This window comes from Sorex araneus, chromosome 1 (assembly GCF_027595985.1).
Source record: "Sorex araneus isolate mSorAra2 chromosome 1, mSorAra2.pri, whole genome shotgun sequence".
NCBI lineage: Eukaryota > Metazoa > Chordata > Mammalia > Eulipotyphla > Soricidae > Sorex > Sorex araneus.
The window spans coordinates 202,677,131-202,702,946 of record NC_073302.1 but is presented as its reverse complement, the minus strand read 5'-3'; the positions used below and the strand labels follow the sequence as shown (position 1 = coordinate 202,702,946).

The 25,816-nt window shown below is 45.4% G+C and overlaps 1 protein-coding gene and 1 pseudogene across 5 annotated transcripts in view; both read left to right on the top strand.

Moving 5' to 3' along the window:
- The window catches only part of FMNL2 (formin like 2), a 376,300-nt gene that overhangs the window by 318,323 nt on the left and 32,161 nt on the right, over nt 1-25,816 (top strand). For 3 of the 5 annotated variants that reach the window (XM_055136998.1, XM_055137002.1, XM_055137010.1), the window contains exons 10-16: nt 739-813; nt 7,945-8,055; nt 11,066-11,215; nt 16,135-16,236; nt 18,256-18,568; nt 18,820-19,023; nt 25,554-25,678. In XM_055136998.1, the coding sequence (XP_054992973.1) occupies nt 739-813; nt 7,945-8,055; nt 11,066-11,215; nt 16,135-16,236; nt 18,256-18,568; nt 18,820-19,023; nt 25,554-25,678 (1,080 nt within the window). Of the gene's footprint in view, nt 1-738; nt 814-7,944; nt 8,056-11,065; nt 11,216-16,134; nt 16,237-18,255; nt 18,569-18,819; nt 19,024-22,096; nt 22,118-25,553; nt 25,679-25,816 lie in introns of all 5 variants that reach the window. The other 2 variants (XM_055136981.1, XM_055136988.1) reach the window with 1 other exon arrangement.
- On the top strand, nt 4,763-4,863 carry LOC129401149 (U2 spliceosomal RNA; annotated as a pseudogene).

Sequence of the window (25,816 nt, the reverse complement as noted above, 5' to 3'; positions counted from 1 at the left end):
TGTTCTCTCTATCCTTTTGGGTGTTGTGATTTGCAATAGAGGCATGAGTGACCATTGTGTTTGATCTATAGTCTGCATTCCCAACCTCAGTGAGTCTTCCAAGCACCCTTCACTTGGTGTTCTCTTCTCTATCTGAGCTGTCTTTTCCCTCAGCATGTGGGGCCAGCTTCCAAGCCATGGGGCAAACCTCCTGGTCCTTATTTCTACTATTCTTGGGTGTAAGTTTCCTATTCTGTTACTTTATATTCCACAGATGAATGCAATCTTTCTATGTCTATCCCTCTCTTTCTGACTTTAGAATATGAACATTTTGAACCTGCTTTCCAAGGAATTTAAGTACTAAATTATTCACATCTTTGAGCATACCTGTTTTAAAAGTATTTTTGTGGGTTCCCCTTCCCCATTTAAATAAAAGTCAACTCTGCAATATCCTGAGATTTTTAGTGGAAACTAAATATTTGATGCAACTGCAGTGATAACCAATGAAAGAAAAACACACTTGACACAGATTTCAAATATCAAGAGTACATAAAAAAGAACTGAAATTTGGATTTTGGTACTGACTCATGGTATTATTTGTGAGTTAACTAGCTCAAAAAGAAGTAAATAACTGGTGGGTGGGGGTGGTGAGGAAGAGATTTCTGGAAATAATTATTAATGCTAATTTCTGCATCTAATTTTGGACTGCTTATGTTTGGAATTTCATGTACATGTTGAAAATAAGAATCTGTGTTTTAGGTTTGTGGGGAAAAGCAGCGCTTTGAGAAGTTGATGGAACATTTTAGGAATGAAGACAACAACATCGATTTTATGGTAAGTTACTTCAGTACACATTCAGTAATGCAGTTCAGCTTCAGGACTTTCCCCCTAAGCCCACATTCATATATTTTCATAAGTATGTATGGGTATTGGTATGTTAATGCTTAAAATGCAAGCCTGGAGTGTTCCTCTTAGTTTGTTTTTTTCACCCTTTATTGCATCAATCTCCGTTTTTGTTTTGTTTTGTTTTTAATTGTTTTTTTCTTTTGTTTTTGGCTTTTTTGGGGTCACACCCAGGTATACTCAGTCTTATTTCTGACTCTGCTACTCAGGAATTACTCCTGCCCTTACTCGGGGGACATATAAGATGCCAAGGATTGAACCCGGGGCCTTCAGGTGCAAGGCAAATGTCCTACCCGGTATACTATTGCTCCCACCCTCAATTTCCAGTTTTATTTCTTACATACAAAAGTAAAGCCCAAAGTACATCAGTATTTATAGCAAACCATGGTGAAGCAATGCCTTCAGGGAAAGGAAATGAACACCTGTTTTGGATGCCTCAGATCACCAGCCTTAGCTGTTTGTAGTTCTGCTTAAGTGGAATATAAAGTAACATAATGGGAGAATAACACCTAAGAATAGTAGAGATAAGGGCCAGAAGGATTGCTTCATGGCTTGGAAGCTGATCTCATGTGCTGGGGGTAAAGGCATCTGGGATAGAGAAGGGACCACTAAGTAAATGATGGTTTGGAGGGCTTGCTTGGGATGGTGGATGCGTGCTGAAAGTAGACTATGGATCAAACATGATGACCTCTCAGTCCTGTATTGCAAACCATAGCACCTAGAAGGAGAGAGAGAGAGAGAGAGAAAGAGGGAATTTATTGCCTGTTACAGAGGCAGTGGGGGAAAAAGGTGGGGGTGGCAGGACATTGGTGATGGAGAATGGGCACGGGTGGAGGGATGCGTAATCGAACATTGTATGACCGAAAAGTAATCATGCAAGTTGTAAGTCTGTAACTGTATCTTGTGGTAATTCATTAAAATAAGAAAAAATAATAAATATAAAGGGGAGAAACAAACTAAAAGACTTTATAAGGTAGTGATGGAGAGATAGTATAGGGGCTTAGGAGTTTGCCTTGCACAAGGCCGACCATGGTTCTGTCCTCAACACTGCGCACAGTCCCGAAGCACCACAGGAGTAAATCTGGGAGGGCCCACTCATCCTGAGGTCTTCTTAGCAGGGTAGATTTCATGCAGGAATCTGGGGTTCATCACCCAGACTGCATCTGCAGCTACGAGCAAAAGGAAATGAAGCAATTCCAAATTCCTACCATTAATTCTTAAGCCTGGGCTGAGCATGAAAACCACTCAAGAACTTTTTCCCAGAGAGACTGCTCCAGTGCACCCAACCTGCAGGCTCTCTTGGACATAATCTAGTTGTTCTCGGGAGCTTATTATCCCAGGGGGCCCTCACTTGAGCAAATCTCCCTGATGATTTAGAACCTGGAACAAATAATGTCAGCCTAATGATGCTGAGTCTTCTCAACCCTGTGCTGAGATGCCAGGCTAAGCTTTCCTTTGAGGGCTGGAGCAATAGCGGGTAGGGCGTTTGCCTTGCACGCAGCCGACCCGGGTTTGATTCCCAGCATCCCATATGGTCCCCCGAGCACTACCAGGAGTAATTCCTGAGTGCAGAGCCAGGAGTAACCCCTGTACATTGCTGGGTATGACCCCAAAAGCAAAAAAATAGATAAATAAGCTTTCATTTGAATTGCTTCAGGGACTTAAAACACAAAACATAACTGTTCTTTGTTGGTTTCTAACCCTTTTATGCCCCCCTAGAGCTCAGGACTTCCAAAATCAGTGAGAAGGAAGAAATCCTTTAGAAAGAAGTTTTTCTGTTTCATAAAACACTGGGTGGGTATCTCTGGGATGTCGTGAGCACTGCTTGGAATGTCCCGTATCCCTCCTCACCACCAACCAAAAATAGAAAGATAAAAGCAAAAACGCAGAAAAATAATCAGAACCAAAAAATAAAGTGGAAAGGGTTAAAAATTTTTAAGTAAAGTGTCAAAACGATAGGACAGCAGGTAGGATGCTGTCCTCGCACAGTGCCATTCCAGGTCCAATCCCCAGCATCCCACATGGTCCCTTGAGCACTGCCGGGAGTGATTCCAGACTGCAGGGCAAAGAGTGACTCCGGAGCATCTCTGGGTGTGGCCTCCTCCAAAAGAAAAGAAAAGTAATTATGTTGACATTTTAATGCTTATTATTAGGACTTTGGTTTAAGGCATGGTGATAAATTCATTTAGCAGTTTAATAGCCACACATGGCCAGGGTATTGCTTCTGCATTCAGGAGGGAAATTATATCCGTTCCTTTTAGTTGCAGATGGAAGCTGGAAGCTCCCAGCTGCAGTGAACCTGCAGGCTCTTGAGTTTGATCTGACAATGTATCCTCCTAAAAAGAAAATTTGGGGGCTGGAAGATAGTACAGTGAGCCTTGCCTTTCACACTTGCCTTTCACGCAACTGCCCTGGGTTCGATTCCTGGCACCACATTTGAGCCTTTGAATACAGAGCCAAGAGAAAACCCTGAGCACTGCCAGGCGTGTCACCCCCTCCTAAATAAATAAAAATACATTAAAAAAATAAGACGAAACCTGAATTCTTTAAAAAATAAGAGAAAGAGAGAAAGAAAAAAAGAGAAAATTTGGTAATTGTAAGCACAGTGTTCTGACTTTTTGAAAACTAAACTCTCTGCTAGCACTAAGCTCCTGGTCTTACAGAGTATCAGCTGTTGGAGGCTCTGCCCCTGTTTCTGTCATCTGAAGATTCCACTCCACTCTCTTCCCTATTGTGTATCCCTAGTCCCCACTGCTTTTTATTTCCACTGAAATTGCAGTTACATTGAACCCTTAAGGCCATTGCGTAGTTTTCAAAGGACAGCATGCTTCTAGTCAAACTGTTCATAGGTTGGGGACTGAGAGAAAGTACAGCAGATAGGGCATCTGCCTTGCACATAGCTGACCCTGGTTCGATCTCTGATACCCCCTATGGTCCCCTGAGCTCGCCAGAAGTGATGTTTGAGTGAAAAGCCAGGAAGAAACCCTGAGCACCATTGGGTTGTTGCCCCAAAAACAAAAATATTGTTCATAGGTACATGCATTGAGCACCATTATTTAGTGACTTCTGCTCTTGGGTTCTGTGTGCTTCCTTCATGGGTTCTTAAGCAGATAGTCAGCTCTAAGCTATACCATAAGATGCACCAGAACTTTGAAACCCGTTTTCAGGACAGATGCCAGAACTGAGCCTTATTGTTCCTCCAGAAAATGAGGTTCTTTGGAGTCTGATGTGGAAATGCATGCCAGTGCAGTCTTCCCAGCAGCATGCCCCCCCGACCCCCCAGAAAGAGCATATAAATTCACAGTCCCCACTGGTGGCTTAAAAGATGACCTGGGTTTTGGTGCATAAAGCATTTCCATGACAAGTAGGGAGCTGAGAGCTCAGTCTCTGGAGGGGCCTTCCAGTGCCCAGATAAGCAGGACAGCGCCAATGTTAGGACTCTCTGGAAGAAAGAGCCTGGAAGATGATTTAGTGACTGGGGAAGCACCCAGGGCACATGTTTGGTCCAGAGCTCAATCCCTCATGCATGCACTCTGGCTATGGTGACAGCCCCGAGTGCATCTGCCTGGGTCCTACGTGCGGTTCCTGGCAGAGGGCAACTGAGATAGAAAGTCATCTTGTTTGTTTGTTTGGGGGTACTCCAGCTGTGCTCAGGGCTTCGTCCTGGCTCTGCACTCTGTGATCACTCCCGGTGGTGTTTGGGAGACTGTTTGAGGTGCTGGTGATAGAATCTGGCCCAGGTGTATGCAAGTAAGGCAAGTACTATCCTCTAATTTTTTTCAAGCTAACATAAGGCATTTCCTGTATCATTTAGTCTAGGAAACAATGGACTAAATCATTTTTCATTCATTCAACTATGGAATCCTAAATGACTTATCAGATTGCTTCTTGGCCTTTTGGCTAAGATCAAGTGTCTGTTCTTATTAACTTAAAATTACTTTGTCAGAGTGTTGAACTCAGGTCCCAATCAAATCACTCATTACACAGTGCACGTATCTTTTGAAGATTCCCTGTGTATCATACTTACTCAAAGGAGACTAATGCAGTAAAAGATGTTGAGGGATCCAGAGTGATAGTTCAGCATGTGTAGGGTGCTTACCTTGCACACATCCAACCCAGGTTCAATTCCCAGCACCACATATGGTTCCCTGAGCCCTCCGTGAGTGATCCCTGAGCACTGTCAGATGTGTCTCCTACCACCCCCAAACAATAATAAGACCAGTTGAGAATGTAATAAAGAAAATTGAGTTTTGGGTGAAAGGAAGCAGAAGGCAGTTCTCAGATGAAATGAATCTGGATCTTACAGCCTTTCTACCTCCATGCAAGAGTGTCTGGTTAACCAGGGGGGGAAAGCATTCCTAAGGAATTTTCACAGTCAATAAAACCATCAGAGTTAAAGTGACATAAACCTGTTGAAGATTTTTCTGTGACTTACCGAATAGGACTGCTTTTCTCTGTGGCTGGTCTCAGGGTTACTCATGGAGATGTGGGGAGAAAGCTGTTAGTCTATCACTTTTGGGGACTGAAAACTAATTAGTAATTTAAAATGGAAATAGGAGTCCAAAATTTTAGAAATGATCGTGTCTCATCATATGTTTAAAAGGTAACTTAAGATGGTATTTAAAATATATTCCCTGGGGCTGGAGCAATAGTATGGCGGGTAGAGCATTTGCCTTGCACGAGGCCGATCCAGATTTCCCAGCATCCCATATGGTCCCCTGAGCACCACCAGGAGTAATTCCTGAGTGCAAGTCAGGAGGTATCCCCTGTGCATTGCTGGGTGTGGCCCAAAAAGCAAAACAACAACAACAACAACAAAAACAAATAAAATATTTTCTCTATATTCTAAAATAAGTTTTATAGTTTATTCTGTGTACCTGTAAGATTTTTAAAATTGGACCAGGGATGTGACTGAATATGAAGTGCATGGCTTCTAAGCGTGAGACCTGGGATCGCTCCTCTCCTGGGAAAAATTTCCAACAATACAGCATTAGTAAAATAAAATTAACTTGGGCAAATTGCTCATCTAAAGTCTGTAATTCAACATAGTTTTAGTATATTTGCAGGGCTATGCAACTATCAATACTATATAATTAAGGGGGCCGGAGCGATAGCACAGCGGGTAGGGCGTTTGCCTTGCACGCGGCCAACCTGGGTTCGATCCTCAGCATCCCATATGGTCCCCCAAGCACCGCCAGGAGTAATTCCTGAGTGCAAAGCCAGGAGTAACCCCTGAGCATCGCTGGGTGTGACCAAAAAAGCAAAATAAATAAATAAATAAATAAATAAATACTATATAATTAAGAAAATGTTGCGGCCCACAAAAGAATCCCTGTATCCATATATTCCTATCCCCTAATCCCAGGAAACTTCTAACTTTCTGTCTCTATATGTCTATTCTCAATATTTCAAATGATTGGTGGTCATTTATCACTGACCTTTTAAATTTAGCATAATGTCTCAAGTTCATGTATGCTGTGATGTGTAACATGACTTCAATTTTTAATTGTTGCATATGTCTCCATCGTGTCAAGCTTTGGGACCACACCCAGCGGTGCCCAGGATTTTCTCTTAGTTCTGTGCTCAGGGATCACGCCTGGTGGTGCTCAAGGCACCAGGTTGGCTTCATGCAAGGCCCAGCACACTGTACTATCTCTGACCCTTGTTGAAAACTTGTTTTTCTTCATGTCTTAGCTCTTGTGAATAACTTTACTGTGAAAATTTGTGTTAAGTTTTATAGGGATGTGTATTTTCATTTCTCTTGGGTATATGCCTATGTGTGGCATGTATTATTTCTAAATTCAGCCCTTCAGAGACTGCTCTATTTAATTTCTCCACCAACACAGATGGATGAGTATCCCTATTGTTTCCATGTTTTTGTCAACACTTGTTACTCTCTTTTTAATAGAACCATGCTGGTGGATGTGAAGTGAACCCTCACTGTGGTACTTCTCTGACTTTTAAATAAAGAAAAAATACATAAAAGAGGGCCAGAGACATAGTACTTACCTTGCTAGTGGCCAACTCCAGATCAATCCCTGCCTGGTATATGCTTTCCTGAGCACAGAGTCAGTAATAGTGTCTAAGCAACCCCTCTCCCTGGCAAGATAGATAAAAGCTTTAAAGTTTTTTTTTTTTAATTTTTTTTTCCACGGTGGGAGCAATAGCACAGTGGGTAGGGTATTTGCCTTGCATGCGGCCGACCTGGGTTCAATTCCCAGCACCCCATATGGTTACCCTGAGCACCACCAGGAGTAATTCCTGAGTGCATGTGTGTGACCCAAAAAGAAAAAAAAAATTCTTTCTTTGTTCTGTTTTTGGTTGGCTGGTTTTATTTGGGGGCCACACCTGGCTGTGCTCAGAGCTTACTTCTGGCTCTGAGTTTAGGGAGCTTCTGGCAGCCAGTGCTCGGGGGACCTTATGCAGTGCTGGGCATCAAGCCTGCGTCAGCTGATGCGAGGCAGTGGTCCCCTGTACTAACTCTCCAGCCTCCCCAAATTAACATATTTTAATCTTTTCCCCCTGGACTAGAGCGATAGCATAGCGGGTAGGGCATTTGCCTTGCAAGCGGCTGACCGGATTCGATTCCTTTGTCCCTCTCGGAGAGCCTGGCAAACTCCCTGTGGCGTATTCAATATGCCAGAAACAGTAATAACAACCTCACAATGGAGACGTTACTGGTGCCCACTCGAGTAAATCAATGAACAACGGAAGGACAGTGCTACAGTGCTATCTTTCCCCAAAATTTTATTTTATTAACACACCGTGAGTTACAAAGTTATTCATAGTTGGGTTTTTGACATCACCCATCCCACCACCAGTGGCAACTTCCCTCCACCAGTGTTCCCAGGTTGCCTCTCCTTACCACTACTGCCTCTATAATTCAGATTGTAGAGCACAGTGATGTAAGTACAACTGTGTGAAATATTTCTAAATACCCAATGAAATGAGAAGCAAAGGGGAAAAAACTGGTCAAGTGAGTTTGGATTTGTAAGAGTAGAGCATATATCTATGGAAAAGCAAATGTGGCACCCTTCTAACCTATGAATATTTTCATTTCAGGTGGCATCCATGCAGTTTATTAATATTGTGGTCCATTCAGTAGAGGACATGAATTTCAGAGTTCACCTCCAGTATGAGTTTACCAAGTTAGGCCTGGATGAATACTTGGATGTAAGTATGGCTGCAGCCTTTGGCTTCTTCGTGTTTGACTTTTTGCCGACCTTCAAGGAGACACTTCCGTAGTGACTAAAGAATACTCAGCCTTCTCGGGAGACAGCAGTTGCCGTGCCAATGAAAAGAACTCTGTCTGCACTGCAGTCAGCCAGAGAAGCTGCTTTCTGGCTGCCTCCTGGGACCTCTTGCTGCCTTTTGCCAGCAGCCTGTTAGTACCAGAGTCAGATAACCTCCTGTGGCCCTGTTGTGGCCTATCTGTTGCTTTCTCGCTTGGTCTGTATCAAGTCTCACTGCACCCTTCATCTGGGGCTTCTGGGCAGTTCACATTCTTTCTTACTCCGGGGATCCCATCTGGGTAGATGCAGTTAGACCAAGGTTGCTCTTGAGTGATTAATAAATGTTCAGAGTATAAGAAAAGTTAATGAGGAAATGGACACCAGAGACTTCCTTACAGAGCTGTAAATTCTTCTTAAATTGTTTGTGGCTTTAGAACTTCCGCTGTTAGGTCTTGGGAGGGAAGAGGGTCTAAAGTTTCCCTTTCTGTTGATCCCTGGCAGAAGTGCTCAGTCACTTCCCTGAAGTTCTCTTTAGCTAAGAATCAGACAGTTGATGTGAAAATTGTAAGCAGACTGGAGGAGCAGGGTACGCTCTCCCAGCTTGGCCTTTGTCTCCCAGGCAGTTCTCTCTTCTCTACCATAGAGGAGTGGTTGGCTCGCTTCCTGGAGGAGGCCTCTAAGTACTAGAGCAAAAACTGGTGACCCCAACTTAACAGCTGTTTCTAGCTGTGAAGAAGAGAGCGTAGACTTCCTCTAGACATCTCCACACTTCAGCTTCCCATCATCAGTGAGCGTGAAGCAGGGAACTGCATACTGCAGTACTGGTCGTGCTTCCCAGCTGTGCTGTCTCTCCAGACCGTGTGGACTACATGGCAGAATCACGGGATGGATTACTCCTGAGCTCTTGGCCTTGCTTGTCAAACCAGCGGAGCTTGCCCCTGAGCAAACAGGGCTAATGTTGCCCAAGGCAGTGGTTTTCAACTCCTGTTCTGCAAAAATGTCCTGCCAGTCCACCCAAAATCTCACTGCCACGTAATCCATGGTGTGCCTGAATCAGGGAGTGGCTACAGTTCAGCGGTCTAAAGACTGTACTGGTTGATGCCTGAGGGTATTCCACAAAAGTTTGTCTGGACTGTTTACTTATTTAAATTCTTCTTGTACATTGTTGGAAAGAACTTGGACAGAACCATTCATATCTTGGACAGAATTTTTCTCCTGAAAGATTTTGTTGAGATCAAATTTGTCTCTCCCCTTTCCTTGTAGGGTCTAAGAATAGCAATATTTGAACAAGAATTAAGTGTATGAGATAACTGATCGTGAGGACTTGAGATATAGAACAGGGGGTAAGGCACTTGCCTTGCATGTGACCAGTTCCAGTTTGATCTCTGACACTGCATGTGGTTCCTCAAGTACAATCAAGGATGATCCCTGAGCACTGAGTTAGGAGTAAGCCCTGGGAACCATGAGGTATGACTCATTACCCCACCCACTCCAAAAAAATGATAGTAAGAGATTCCCAGGGTCAATTTTGGGAAACAATGGAGAGCCACTTCAGGAATTCAGGATAGGCGCAGTGGCAGAAACCTGTCCGTCACTGACAACACAGCCTGCTGCTTCTCTGTCCCCCCCATCCCAAGTCTAAGTCTACCCCTTTACTCAAATATCTTTTTCAGTCCTGACTCCTCTATTAAGATGGCTTGTTCCTGAAGTGAGCCCTGTGTTCCAAGCTGTCAAAGATTAGATCTAGGTGAAAATTGTATTCCTTTGAATTTGTATGAAGTAGAATTCTTCTTCAAAATTAGTAAAAAATGAGCTGGGATGTAAGTCAGTGGTAGAGGACTTGTCTCACTTATATGAGTCGTGGACTCAATCTTGATATTAAGGAAAAAAATTAAGACATTTTCAAAAGTCCATAGTTCTCTTTGATAGACCAAGATGGTTGGAAGAGTAATGTTACAATCATATAATACAGAAATGCTTCGTTAAATTACAAAACGGCAGTCTCTTAGGTTGCTATTGATCGGTTCAATCAATCAATAGTATTTGTTGACATTATTTATGTGTAGCAGTTAATATTATTGCCACTGATGCAATTTCTAGAGACAGCTGAGACTTGGGTCACTTGTAAGGAAGAATCACTGATATGTCCTCTAATTTCATCCAAGAGCTAATTGACTTCCTTTAGAGTGCCTGGCCCTAAGAGGTAAACGAGAAAAGTGTCCCATTGTGTGCATTTTTAGCCTTATATGCTTTATGTGGAAATAGTGTCTTTGTCTTTGGGAAGTAATCATGGGGATGAATTCTAGCAATCTGCAGTAAACTCAGCTCCAAGACTTTAAGTGTCTGTCACTCTCTCTATCCAACCCTCTCAACTGAAATCCCATCACCGTCTAGACAAAATCTCACCCACAAGCTCTTTTCCATGGACTCCCCTCAGGTTTGATGATAGCCATGTGCCGGTGTCATTGTATCAGGAGGGAATATGTCTACCTCAAAAATCTATCAATGGCAACTAATAGACAGGAATTGTGTTTATGTTGGGAAGAGTGTATTAATCAGAAACTAATATAAGATACCCACTCAGACATTTCATAATTCTTTTTTAAATAAAAAAGTTTAATGTGGGGGCTTTAGTGACTAAGTGGCTAAGTAAGTGACCAGCTTACTGGGGTCACTCCTGGATCAGCACTCACGGGTCACTTCTGGCAGACTCAGGAGACAATATGTGGTATTGGGGGTTGAACCTAGGTTGGCCACATGCAAAACAAACGTCTTTCCAGCTGTACTATCTCTCCAGACTCAGTCATTGTATAATTTTTCTAAGAGTCGTGTTCTCTCAAGCTATCTGGAAAAAGACTAGAACAAACAAAATCATTTCAGCTCTTGGATAATACGCTTTGTTTTCACCAAGATGTGAACACCCTTTGCTCTTGCGTTTTGATTCTTTTTAGAAGCTGAAGCACACGGAGAGTGACAAGCTGCAGGTACAGATTCAGGCTTATCTGGACAACGTGTTTGATGTGGGCGCCCTGCTGGAGGATGCCGAGACCAAGAATGCGGCCTTGGAGAGGGTGGAAGAACTGGAAGAAAACATTTCTCATGTAACTACATCTTAGAAAAGGATGGCCTAAGTTTCAGCTGGCTGTAGAGCAGAAGACACGTTAGCTTTCCTGGTAGTCAATGAAAGGGTTTGGGTAGAGGCGTCAGTTGCACATGGAGTCAGAGCTCTCGGTGCTACTTGGGGTTCTTTCAGAGAAGGAAGGTGTGTGATATTAAGAAGTGGGAGCTAGCTCAGAGAGATGGTTCAATGGCCGAGAGCATGCTTTGCATGTGAGAGGCCCCACTTTGATTCTTGGCTCTATGTGGGTGTGCTTCCCCCAAAACACCCCTTGCAAAAGTGAGATCTGGGTGCTAGGGATGTAGTTCATATTTTGCATACATGTGACATAGGTTCATTCATCGCCTCAAAGGACAAAAGAAAGAGCAGAGCTCTCTGTTGCCTGTTTCTCCACAGCATCTTGATTGAGGAAATTGCTCTCCTTCCCTTTGCAAGGGCATCATCATGATTTGTGGCTCAATCCAGTTGGAAAGCCTTCCCTTTTAGGTGCTATAGGGGCTGAGTTGGCACCAGCTTAGGAAGAACATGTGCAAGTCAAGTGTTTCTTCCCTTCACAGGTTCATTTTCATTTATGTGCTTTTGTGCTCGTCCTGCTAAGTTCTCATTTTCCTGGCATCTTAGTTATAGGCCAGGAGAATGAGATGACGTGCATTGCTGGTTGAAGGAAATGCAATCTTGATAGGTGGATTTGATTGAAATTCAGACTCTTCTGAATTAGAGTCATCTTCTCTCAGATGAGTTCATATGAGCCCACACATCAGATGGCCTCGTGTCTTCCGATGAGTTCTTCTGGTTCTCAAGATATTTTCAATGGTAGGCATCTTCCAGAAAATCAGCATGATTTCCCATCTTCTCCTTTTCAAGATGGGTATCCTCTCGTAGACAGAGAGGGACTGATTTCCTGTTGAGGGGATTTTTGTTGTTGTTGTTCCATAGATCATCTTGAATATGAGGCCCGTAGGGACCATTCATTGTTCATCATTGAACATATACTTGAATATTGCAAGGACAAATAGAAAGTGGTACTTTTAAAATTTCCCAATGCTGGGCCCGGGGAAGATAATAAGGGGTTAAGAAGCAACCTGCTTCAGTACCCCACCCCACATGGCACCTTGAGCATCACCATATGTCCCTGGAGGCCCTGAGTAGTACTGGGGTTACCTGGTGATTCCCAGCACTGCAGGGGGCAAGCAGAACTGTGTCTGTAGACCCTCATAGTGAACTACCAGCTCTGTTGACCAAATATTATCGGGAGAGGCCCTCTTTTTTAGAGAGTCCTACTAAAAATTATTTCGGATCTACTCACTACCCCAGCTATCCCCACCCCGCTACACACACACACACACACACACACACAAACACCAAACCCAATATATGTGATGGATTCTGATTGGCAGAATCCTTGGCTGTGAAATGAGTCTTCTCTTTTTTTTTTCTTTTTGGGTCACACCCAATGATGCACAGAGGTTACTCCTGGCTCATGCACTCAGGAATTACTCCTGGCGGTGCTTGGGGGACCATATGGGATGCTGGGAATCGAACCCGGGTCGGCTGCGTGCAAGGCAAATGCCATACCCGCTGTATTATCACTCCAGCCCCAGAGTCTTCTCTTTTTGAGGAAATTATTTTTCTCTCTGAGTGTTTGTCCGAAGCATCCTGGTGTAGGAAATGGACCTTCCTTTGCAAGAGGGCATCATGTGACTTGACCCAGTTGGAAAGTCAAACCCCTTCTGTTTAGATGCTACTGGGGCCGAGTTGGCTCCTGCTTAGGAAGAGCATGAGGAAGTCAAGCATTTCTTCCCTTCAGAGATTCATTTTCAATTTTTTTTTTTTTTTTTTTTGCTTTTTGGGTCACACCTGGCGATGTACAGGGGTTATTCCTGGTCCTACACTCAGGAGATACTCCTGGCGGTGCTCAGGAGACCATATGGGATGCTGGGATTCAAACCCGGGTTGACTGCGTGCAAGGCAGATGCCCTACCTGCTGTGCTATCGCTCCAGCCCCTCATTTACAATTCTGAGCCTGGTGGCTGAGAATATGATTTAGTGGTCGAGTGTATGCCTTGCTTGTATGAGGCCTGAGTTCCACACCTGCCCTCTGCAAAAAGAAGATAAATATAAATTCTGAACCTAATCAGTGTAATGGCTGGAGCAATAGCACAGCAGGTAGGGTGTTTACTTTGCACATGGCCGACCCAGGTTCGATTCACTGTCCCTCTTGGAGAGCCCAGCAAGCTATTGAGAGTATCCCACCTGCATAGCAAAGCCTGGCAAGCTCCCATGGCATATTCAATATACTAAAAACAGTAACAACAAGTCTCATAATGGAGACGTTATTGGTGCCCGCTTGAGCAAACTGATGAGCAACGGGATGACAGTGGTACAGTGATACAGTGATAGATCTCTCTGTAAATCAGTTAGTCAGTGTAAATCAGTGTAAATCTCTCCTCTTCCTCCTCATCTTGTCTCATTTTCTGATCATTCTCAGAGCAGTGTAAGGACTCAGACGTTACTGTGTTTGGGATATTATGGGAGAAAACTGAGGACTCACCTTGTCTTTCTCTTGAAGCATCAGCTAACTTTGCATGACTGTGCTAATATATAGCCACTCTTTTTCTTTTTCTTCACAAATGTTTGATGTTCAAATGTTCTTCTCTTCATTATCCTCATGTGAAGTTCAGTTACAAGAAAGAGAACAAAGAAACTATATTATCTAGTCAGTTTATTGGCTATTGCCTGCAGATAATGTATGTGCCAATATATTTTACATCATAAGTTGCTCCCTAAGAGGAATGGTGATCAGTATTTAATCCAGCTCCACTACGAGGCTCCTGCATCTTTAAGTCAAAGCACTTGAGGACTGTTCCTCTTAGTCCCCAAATTATCTTTTTCATCAGTTCCCATGATGAAACTGATAAGAAGCTAAAATAGTAAAAAAACAAACAACAAAAAAGAGGGACAGGGAGATACTACAGCAGGCATGGGCTTACGGTACGCACAGCTAACCCAGTTTTGATCCCCTGCACCCCATATAGTCCTCCAAACCCCAGGAGTGATCCTTTGAGTACAAGGCCAAGAGTAAACCCTGAGCACCCTTGGGTGTGACCCCCAAACAAACAAACAAACAAACCAAAAAAGAGGCTAAAGTAAGTCCCTAAAGCAAAGCACCATGAAACCTGAACAGGAAGCTCTGTAGTTTGCATACTGCTGACATGTAACTGACCTTTTTTTTTTGTATTTTCAGGAAGAATCGCTAATCAGTCTTACAGCAGTTTGCTAATTGATTTGTACCATGCGGGCCGTTCCCCCCCCCCCCCCCCCCCCGGCCTTCCAGCCCCCAATAGTTCGTTACTTCATTAGGTCAGGTCAAAAGAACAAGTAGTGTTAATGCAGCCGTAGAGTCAGAGAGCCAAGTGTTCTCGGTCAGTAAAAAGCTTTTGCCTAACAGCTCTTCAACTCTTTCTTTCTTTCTTTCTTTCTTTCTTTCTTTCTTTCTTTCTTTCTTTCTTTCTTTCTTTCTTTCTTTCTTTCTTTCTTTCTTTCTTTCTTTCTTTCTTTCTTTCTTTCTTTCTTTCTTTCTTTCTTTCTTTCTTTCTTTCTTTCTTTCTTTCTCTCTCTCTCTCTCTTTCTTTCTTTCTTTCTTTCTTTCTTTCTTTCTTTCTTTCTTTCTTTCTCCCTTTCTTCTTCCTTTCTTTCTTCTCTTTTTCTTCTCTTTCTCTCTTTCTCCTTTCCTTCTTTCTCTCTCTCTCTTTCTTTCTTTTCTTTCTTTCTTTCTTTCTTTCTTTCTTTCTTTCTTTCTTTCTTTCTTTCTTTCTTTCTTTCTTTCTTCTTTCTTTCATTTTTTGGGTCACACCCCACAATGCACAGATGCCAGTGCTCGGGGGACCATATGGGATGCTGGGGATTGACCCCTGGTCGGCTGCTTACAAGGCAAATGCCCTCCCCACTGTATTATCACTCCAGCCCCCAACTCTTTTTTTTTTCCATCTCTTTTTCAGTTGGGTAATTCAGTGCCAGGATCTGAGGATAGGGTACTGCTTTGGGTCCCCAGTGCTAGAGATAATCTGGTTTAAGCCAGCAAAGGCAGTGGGGTGGGGGCTATGTGACAGGGAGCAGTGCTGCACCCGGCAGTGCTCAGGAGATCATGTGGTGCCAAGGTTTGTTGCATGCAAAGCAAATCCTTAGCTAGCTATACTATCTATACAGTACACTTTCTCTCTCTGGCCCCATCAGCCCTTCTTGAGGGAGGGAATGGTAGATCCCCTCCCTGTATCCCTCTGTTTCTAGTTCCCTCAGAAAAGGATAAACTTCTACTGTGCTGTCAGAACACTAAGCAGCTAGTATCTGGGTTGTATAAAAGACCACAGTATTCATTCTGGCTGGAAGCTTGCATTCAGAACCATTTTAGAAATACTAACATGAGACCAGAGCCATAGGAGAGCTATAGGGTGCTCGCCTTGCACGCAGCCAGCTCAGAGTTTATCCCCGGAACCCCATATGGTTCCCTGTGCATTGCTAGAGTGATCCCTGAGCAAAGAGCTGGGAGTAAGTTCTGAGCACCTCTCTGGGCTGGTCCCCAAACAAACAAAAGGTAGAAATACTACCATTTCAAGAAAACAGCTGAAAAATACAGCTATTTGGGGGTTTTAGGGCCACACCTGGTGATACTCAGGGGTTCCTCCTTGCTCTGCACTTAGGAATTACCCCTGGCAGTCCTTGGGGTGGTGGGGAGTGGGGGCATATGGGATGCCAGGGATCTAACCGGGCTGGCTACATGCAAGGCAAGCACACTACCCACTGTACTATCAATCCAGCATTTTTGGAGAGCATTTTTTGGAGAGTGAAGGATTTGTTCAGAGTATCCTGTGTTGTGAAACCACTTCCCTTTCCAAATCTTAATAGTTGTCGGAAAAGCTGCAAGACACAGAGAATGAAGCCATGTCCAAGATCGTGGAACTGGAGAAACAGCTCATGCAGAGGAACAAGGAGCTGGATGTTGTTCGAGTAAGTGTGATGATGACAGCTGCCGGTGGCAAGGACTGTAGTTCAGCTTGAGTGTGGGACAGCATGGGTACATCCATGCATGTCGGATGTGCATGCTTGCTAATGCATAACTGTTGTAGAAGTGATACTTGGTGCAAAGTCCATCTAGTGAAAGTTGGCCCACACACATCTATGCAGGGAATACTGGGGACTCATGATCTCATCACAGGCTTTGGGGAGCAATATGATTTTCTCTTCTGGGTGAATTTGAGTTGATTCTGCGAGTCACCTGTTTTGTTGGAAATAAAATCACCATGAATGTATGCCCCTTATTTATTTTTATAAGGCCTTGGGTTTCTTTGTATTTCTTTGCTTTGCTTCTGCCTCAGTCTAGATTTGGTGGTTGTCGTGGAAATGCCGAGATCACAACACAGGCAAGACTTCACGGCATTCAATGAAATGAAAAAGGAACGAGAATGGCAAAGCAAAACCAATCTATTTTACTCTCAGATAGTCTCAGCTATTTTATTTGGCCGGGTCATTGTTTTACCTTGCATGTCAGGCATTTATGGAGTGCCATCCATGTGCTTGCAATCGGACTGAACATAAAATCACTGAAAAACCTGGAGGGCTTCCAGCCAAATGCCTTGCCTGTACACTGCCGTTAATGAAATGACACATTTTATGTCATGGTTATCATGACTCTGTGTTGCTTGATATTTTGATGGGTCCTCCTGTAGTTAACTCTAGGAAATTAATTTTCTGGCACACCGTTGAGACAAAACTGTAGCATATGGAGTCAATTCAAGTGCAGACTTTCAGATTATTAATAATGGACATGGTGTGAAGAATGTGTCTGTCTTCTGGAGGTTTCTGGTCAGAGGTCACGTGTATAAGATCCAGCAAGTAAGATCCATAAAATCCTTCCATTGGAACTCTGTGGGCCCTTTACAAAAGGAGTCAGGACAGCCTTTGCATTGAAAATTGTAGCTTCTTTGTTTCCTGCTAAAAACCTAGATAGAAATTAGTAATTAGTGGAAGGAAGCTTTGGCCTGTTCTGTTAAGAGCATTAGCAAAGGGACAATGTTACAATTACAGTCCTCAGTTTGGTCAAGGGGGCCCTGGTCAGGCCTCAGTAATCTATTCAAGAACATCAGCCCCTGGTTATTCATGAGTGGATTATTCCCTGCTTTGCAGATTTTTAATCCCAGTCTGACTTCTCGCCAAGTCTGGTTTAGGGTTTAGTTGCTTACTGCTAGCTGATATGTATCTAGGAATTCCAAATGCATTTCAGAGCCCGAGAGGCAAACAGTGCTCCACCAGAAGGCACCTTGATAATGCAGAGTCAGCTGCAAAAGTATTTTGGGTCATTCCTGTGCTCCACCAGCAAAGAATAATTGGTTAACCCCATTCATTTATTTTTAAAAATTATTTATTGGTTTTGGGGCCACACTCAGCATTGTCCAGGGATTACTCCTGGCTCTACATTCAGGAACTACTCCTAGTGGTGCTTAGGAGACCATATGGGATGCCGGGGGTGGAACCAGGTCAGCCACATGCAAGGCAAACACCTTATCTGCTGTAGCATCGTTCCAGTAACAAACTCCATTTATTAATGGAAAGAAGTACTTTAACAGTAACAACCGCCAGAATATATTTATTGTATGCATTATCAATGAAAATTGATCATTAAATGGGTCTTTAGGGATCTGGCTGCATTCCTCGGAATTCCAATTTATATTAATATTCCAATTCTGCTTGTGTGTGTATGTTGGGGGGTATATTTTCTTTCTCTTAAATATGTAATTTTATGGTGATAGATATATGACTGCTTAGCCTGCAGGTAAGGCTCTTGCTTTGTGTGTGGCTGATTGCAAGGCTTGGTCCCTGTTCCAACATGTGGCTCCCCAAACACTACCAAGGATCACTCTTGAGCACACTGCTTGGGATCACCCCTGGGCATCAACAGGTGTGACTCCAAAACAAAACCCAAAAATGACTGTGATGGGAATATAAACTCTTGACCATGGGCTCTTGCAGGAAATCTACAAAGATGCAAACACCCAGGTTCACACATTAAGGAAGATGGTCAAAGAGAAAGAAGAAGCCATTCAGAGACAGTCTACCTTGGAGAAAAAGATTCACGAACTGGAGAAACAAGGGACCATTAAGATTCAGAAGAAAGGGGACGGGGACATCGCCATCCTGCCAGTGGTGACCCCTGGTGTGCTGTCCACAGGGTCAGAGGGGGAGGCTGCTAACTTCATGGGACCCGTGACAGGGGCTGCCTCCACGGGACCCTTACCCCCGCCTCCCCCACCACTACCTCTGTCGCCAGACACGCCTGAAACAGGTGAGACGCCTTGGCTGGAGACTCATGCTGCGTTGACAAATCTTTATTTCGATATGTCGTAGGACATCCCCCATTTGTCCATGAGGAAAGCTACATCCGTGGGAAAAGACCGTTTGTCTGTTTCACGTCTTTGCCTCTTCCGATAACTTATGTGCCCTTGCCATATTGCTGGGGGAGGGGGCAGGGGGGCGGGTAGCGATCCTGGTGTTTCAAAGCCCATCTAAGTCAACCTGTTCCTTTTCTCTTTCTAGTGCACAATGGCCCCGTAACACCCCCTATGCCCCCGCCACCCCCGCCCCCGCCACCTCCACCACCCCCGCCACCCCCTCCACCCCTCCCGGGTCCTGCAGCAGAGACTGTGCCCGCCCCTCCCTTACCGCCCCCACCTCCTCCCTCTGCACCCCCGCTGCCGGGAACGTCCTCGCCCACCGTGGTCTTCAACTCAGGATTAGCAGGTAAGAGCACAGACTGAAAAGCCAGGTGCTTGCGTAAGAACCACTCCCTTGTGTTACTGCCAGAGGGTTCCAGCCATCTCTCCGAGACCAAGACCGGGTCCCCTGGCATTGGAGGCCCCTCCTCTGAAGATAAGGAACGTTCCTGCTGCAAGGAAAGGAGGGCTGGGGTGGTAGCACAGAGGGTCGTGTGCTTGTCTTGCATGCAGGCAACGTGGATTCGACCCCTCAGTCCTGCAGATGCTCCACCTAGCACTGTCAGGAGTGATCCTGAGCCGAGAGCTGAGGGTCAGCCCAGAGCACCACTGCCTGTGGCCCCCAATCCCGAATAAACAGCACAGAAGGAAACTCCTGCGCAGGAGGCATTCCACTTTACCCGGAGGAGCCCGTGTCCCTGGTCTTTCGCAGGAAGTTCTGCTCTCGCCCCATCTTTCCCTTGCACTCTGCCCACCTAGAGCAGAGAGACAGCTCGCCTTCTTAGGAATTCATGCACTTCCTGCAGTTAGTGCAGACTTCTGGACACTGACCAGGGTCACTGGCCAGACAACTCCTACTCTGAAAGCACAGTAGTCCAAACAGAGTGCTTCTGGCTTTTATACTTTTATTTTATTTTTTTGCTGAAGGTTTTTTTTTTTTTTTTTTCAGTGACAGCTCTCATGCAGTTACAGTGCCTTTCTCTGTAACTGACAGAAGCTTCCAGATAGCTCTTCTCAGCCCTGGCAAACCTGACCTTTCCCGAGTGGCATTTCCTCCCCGAGGGAAACATTGCCAGCAGCAGTGCCCCTGCTTTGCAGTGCCCCAAGCGTGCAGCTCCCCAAGAGAGCAGGCTGGAGCTCAGCGCCTACTTGCTGTGAGCCAGGCAGGCAGGGGACAGCGGCTGGGAGAGGAGACAGGAAGGAGGCTCTGCTGCCTTGGAAGCTATATTTTTACTTTCTGGTCATGAAAATGAATTTTTAGTGCAAGCCCTTTTTTGAGTCATGGGGGGTTTCCTCTGGAATTTGGACTTGCTCTGAGCTATGCTGGTGCCATTCCTGTGACTTCAGATCATTCCGCCTCCTCATGCGCTTCAGCCCCATGAGTCTCTTATTTCCAGTGAAGAGCTACCACTTGGGTAGTCTCCACAGCCAGTAGCTCTCAGAGCCTTTGCCCACAGTCGGAAAGACACGTCTCGGCTGTCTTAGCTGTGAAGGATTTCCCTTCGACAGCTTCGTGAGCCTGGCATCAGGGAAGACTCATTCCTAGTGACTGAGGTTCTTTTGGACCCAGAAAGCCACTCATGGCAGATGTGGCTCACATGAAGTCTTTGATTTTTCTCTCCACTCCAGCTATTTTAAAACCAACAAGTACCAGGGCTGGGCCGATAGCACAGCGGGTAGGGCATTTGCCTTGCACGCGGCCAACCTGGGTTTGATTCCCAGCATCCCATATGGTCCCCGAGCACAGCCAGGAGTAATTCCTGAGTGTGTGAGCCAGCAGTAACCCCTGTGCATCGCCGGGTGTGACCCAAAAGGGAAAAACCAAAAACAGAACCAAAAACAAACTAGTGCCTGTTGAAAGGAATGTTCTCAGTAAAACGAGCCACTTATTTCTCCCTCCTTAGGACTCATTCTGCTTTTCTTCTAGAAATTTTTGCTTCTGAGTGACAGGAGCATAAGGAATGGCTTCATGGAATGGTCTGAAGGGGTAGTGGGAACACGCAGGAGCCCCTTGGCAGCCCTGAGGGTCTGTGCCAAGATAGTCAGCTCACAGTAGCTGTGACAGCCCTGCGTTGTCTCGGCCGAGGCTCCCTCAGGAGCTGTTGTCTGCTGTGTGTGTCTGCATTTCACTTGGGGTCCTGCTTCCCTTCTCTCTGCCACACCCCAGCGTGTGATACAACCCCGATTCCCTCCTTCCCTCGGGCGCTGCTGTGGAACTCAGGAAGAGCTGGAGTGGGCCTGGTTAATCTTTTTTAATTAACGTGGTTCTTCCCACTATTTACATAGGCAAAATGATTGTATTGGCTCTGTTGATTGCCTCAGTTTCTGAGTGTGACACTCTGTATTCTGCCCTTTACCCACGGAAGCTGCCAGGGATGCCACGGTTGTGTTGCCTGTGACTCTGGCCGGTTAGCGGAGTGTGCGTGGGATTAAGGAAATTCCTCTTTTGTGCCATCAATGTCCATTAAACCATTTCAAGAGACTCTGTGTTGCAACATGTAAGGATTGCAAGATCCTCCGTGAGTCTCTGACAGCTTGAGAATGGGGCAATTTCTGTAAGGCCTTTCATCTCGCGCTATTGCTCATCCTTCATTTGGTTGTTAGTGGTTATAGCCTATTTTGTGAGCAGTTTTGCCATTCATTTAGTAGCCATCTCATTCCCTCTGGAAGCAGGAGGCCAGCCTGAATCAGGATGGCCCAGTAGATGCAAACGCCGTCACCGAGATAGTCAAGCATCCCCGTGACGCCACTAGACCCAGGGGCTCTGGACAACGGGATGTCTTTCCTTTTCAGTGTGGAGTGAGCGGGTGTGCGCTGGCCACCGGACTGGGAAGTAGGAGGAGGTGGCCCCTGGGCAGAGTGTGACCTTCCTCTGCATTCTATAGAGAAACAGTGGGAAAGGTGTCTTTGAGGTGAAACGTCTTATCAAATCTGTGACATCCATCTGGTGGCGTCTCCCGGCGTGGGCAGTTACAGGCTGAGCAGTCTCTGCTCTGCTCCCTCTTGGGAGAATGGACTCGGGAATATAACAATGAACATTTCGGCTTTGGCTGATTGATGAATTTTTTAATTATTATTATTATTTTATTATTAAAATTTGTGTCTGTCTAACAAAGTAGCTAGCACAGTCGAAGATGACTATTCGAGCTCATGCTAATAAAAACATTTTTCTTTTCCTCCTTCTAGAAAGGACTTTTTTTCTCCCCTTTTAGGTGCATTACTAAGTGAGTCTTTCAGGCAGGCAGGCAGGCCTGAATGGAAATGAATTCTTTTCTCTGCTGCCTTGTGAAATATGTCCAGGAAGCATGAAATTCTGTGCTGCGCTGTTTGATTCTAACTATCTAATTTTTTTTTTTGTATTTGTTCTGCTTCCACCAAAGATGGGCCAATCAAGCTTTTCTGTAGGTCTCTCCTCTTGAAGTGTGTCGTTCCTTGCCTTGTGTTCTGTCAGTCCATTGTCCCCTGACATCACCCTCATTTGTCCATGCACGGGGATGTTATGTCTGTAGAGATTCTCGGGGTTGCTGGACTTATCTAGGTTTGCCCACATATTCAACATGAACCTTGGGGGGAGATTTTGAAGCTTTAACTTGACACTCTGGAGTTGCCATGTTACCTTTCTCACCTCCACATTGCCCCGCCCTGAGCAAAGGAGTTTTTCCCTTTAGTTTGATTTTCACTGTGGCTCTAGGACCTCAGCGCTACCAGAAATCTATGATTTACCATTCTGAAGGGAAGAGGAGGGCTGCCCCCAGAATTCTGCTGGAGCTTGCCCAGTCCCCTCCCACTGGCCTCTAGTTATAGACCCCCGCACCCTAAATCCGAAGGGCCATGTTCCTTAACCTGCGCAAACATTATGGTTTTTCTGAAGCCACTCCATTTCCATTTCTGTTCCCCATTTGGAGTCAGGAGCCTGTCTGAGGAAAACTTTTTTGTCTGTATTCTGATCGAAGGCTTATTCCGGAACTTGCTAGAGTAAAAAGTCAGGCAGGTGGGGCATGGGGGTGGTACAGCAGGGAGATCACTTGCCTTGCATGCCGCCAATCAGATTCCAGTTCAGCACCCCGTATAGCCCCCTGAGGCCCACCAGGAGTGATCCCTGAGTGCATAGCCAGGAGTAAGCCCTGAGCACAGCTATGTGGCCCCCAAACAAAAAAAAAAGTCAGACAACTGCCAATGGCCCCAAACAAACACAAAATAGAAAAACCCAGACAGCTGCCGAGGGCGTGAGGCTGAGTGAATGCCCTGGGGCCTGCTGAATTATGAGAGGTAAGACTGGTCCTGGGAGCCTTGACCGGGCCCCTCAGATCAGGGAAGATCTGCTCCCAGCCCTTCGCATTTCCCATCTTCTCCCTCAGCATTGCTCAAGTGCCCGGCAAGGGGAAGAAGGTCTGTTCCTTTGCCCTTAGATAGGAGACATGGATTTTTTTCCCCCGGGCAAAATGAAATGTGGTAAGGAACCCCACACTGTTCGGTAGTGGGACAGAGGGGTCACGTCTGGTGACAGGAAGGCCTGGGTTGGCAGAGGCTGTCTGTCTGTGTTCCTGCATGCTGTGTGTGGAGCTGTCACCTGCTGTCCCAGTGTTACATGGCCTTCATAACTCTGGAGGAACAAGGCACCCCTCTCTTCCCTTTGCCATGACCCCCCAGCGCAGCCCAGTGAAAGCCCATTCACTGGGCTTTCAGTGAAAGCCATTTTCTGCCATTGCATTTATTTTGTTTCCCCCACTCCTGCTAATGATGGCAAAGAGCCAAGCACCCAAGTAGCTTAAGTCCTCCGAGGACAGACTGTGGGAGATGAACCCATGGAGCCTAGTGATTTGAGGACTCTGCTTTATGATGTGTAATTCATTGATGCAGTTGTAACGAATCACCCTTCTTCCTCAGCTCATTTCACCAAAGTAAGATGAGTTGACTTTTCCTGCAGAAGAGCCTTTTGGTTTTCAATGGGCACATTGATGCCCTTCAGTCACACAGAGCTGATTGCTTATTTACGTAGGCGAGGAACAGTGGGACATAAAGGACTGGAGCTCAGGCTTTCCATGCAGGAGCTCTGGGTTCAAGTTCGCAGCACTGTGTGGTCCCGTGAGCACCATGAGGAGAGACCATGAAGCCTGTGAGCCACCACCAAGTGTGGCTCAAAATAAAACACCATCTCCCTCCTCCCTCCCACCAACCCCCCTCCCCCACTTCCACCCTGCTCTCTCACACACATACACACACACACACACACGCACACACTTGTGCCTCTCTCTCTCTCACACACACACACACACACACACGCACACACTTGTGCCTCTCTCTCTCTCTCACACACACACACGCACACATTTGTGCCTCTCTCTCTCTCTCACACACACGCACACATTTGTGCCTCTCTCTCTCTCCCTCTCTCTCTCTCTCTCTCTCTCTCTCTCACACACACACACACACACACACACACACACGCTTCCCTCCTTAAACGTGCACTGTAATAGGGCTGGAGTGATAGCACAGCGGGTAGGGCTTGCACAGGTTTCGATCCCCGGCACCCCATATGGTCCCCCAAACACTGCCAGGAGTAATTCCTGAGTGCAAAGCCAGGAGTAACCCCTGAGCATCGCTGGGTGTGACCCCCCCCCAAAAAAAAAAGAGCACTGTAGTGATTCTGGAAAGCAGTACAGTTTCCTGATATTTTTCACTGCCCCTGTGTCATCTGAAATGTTTTCTGTTCTGACCGGAGACTAACCACAGAGCTGCATAGCCAATAAATCTGCATGATCTCCAACACTCTGAGGGAGGGATTGCGGTGGCTGGGAGCCAGCCTTCTTGATAGTCTGTTCCTGCTGGTTTAGGCATCCATTCCTTTTGCAGTCTCTGATAGTCTTTTAAGACTTTTTTTTTTGGGGGGGGGTCACACCTGGCGATGCCCAGGGGTTAATCCTGGCTCTGCACTCTGGGATTACTCCTAGCTCAGGGGACCATATGGGATGCTGGGAATCCAACCCGGGTTGGCCGCAAACAAGGCAAATGCCCTACTCGCTGTGCCATTGCTCCAGCCCCTTAAGACTTATTTTATTTATTTTACTTTTTTATTTTGTTTGGTTTTTGGGTCACACCTGGCGATGCACAGGGGTTACTCCTGGCTCTTCACTCAGGAATTACCCCTGGCCGTGCTCAGGGGACCATATGGGATGCTGGGATTAGAACCCGGGTCAGCCGCGTGCAAGGCAAACGCCCTACCCGCTGTGCTATTGCTCCAGCCCCCTTAAGACTTATTTTAAACCAAGAATTAGAATGTTTGATGTCAGCTTGTACCAGCAGTGCCAAACTAATCCATATAGAGTAATCATTTTCCCTATCTAAAACTTAAAACTGTTTTTTGTTCCCCAACACTTTATTTGCTCTGAGCTTTGTCCTAAAACTGCAGTTGTCAGGCCAGAGTGATAGTATAGTGAGTAGACCACTTCCTATGCATGAGGCCATTTCATATGGTTCCGTTTCACATGGTGCCCCGAGTACCATCAGGAGTAAATCCCAAGTTCAGAGCCAGGAGTAAACCCTTGGGTACCAGTGGATGTGGACCCAAGAGACAAAAAAGTAAAAAAAAAAATAATAAAATTGCAATTGTAGAAATTTTTTAAAAAATCAAATCTTGACCATTAGACAATTTTGACAGTGTTATGGCGATCAGCCTATCTATTCAGATTGCTCTGGCCCAAGCCACAGAGATGCTAAAAAGCACCTCCTGCCAGCCTTCCTCCAGTGTTAAAGTGTCATCTGCTAGAACTATTGTCTGATTGTTCTTGAGGGTCATGGGTCATCATATGATCTTAATCTCCTCTCTCATGTCTGCAGCCGTGAAAATTAAGAAGCCAATCAAGACGAAGTTCCGAATGCCTGTTTTTAACTGGGTTGCTTTGAAGCCAAATCAGATCAATGGCACAGTCTTCAATGAAATAGATGATGAGCGAATTTTAGAGGTATCATTCTCATTGGTTAGAAACTAGAGAGTTTCTAAGCCAGGAAACCCTAGGAAGTACTCTGTTAACCTGGAAGTTTCAGCAATAAACTACTAGTGTGTAAAGTATCTTGTAAAGAAGAAAAGAATATATACTATC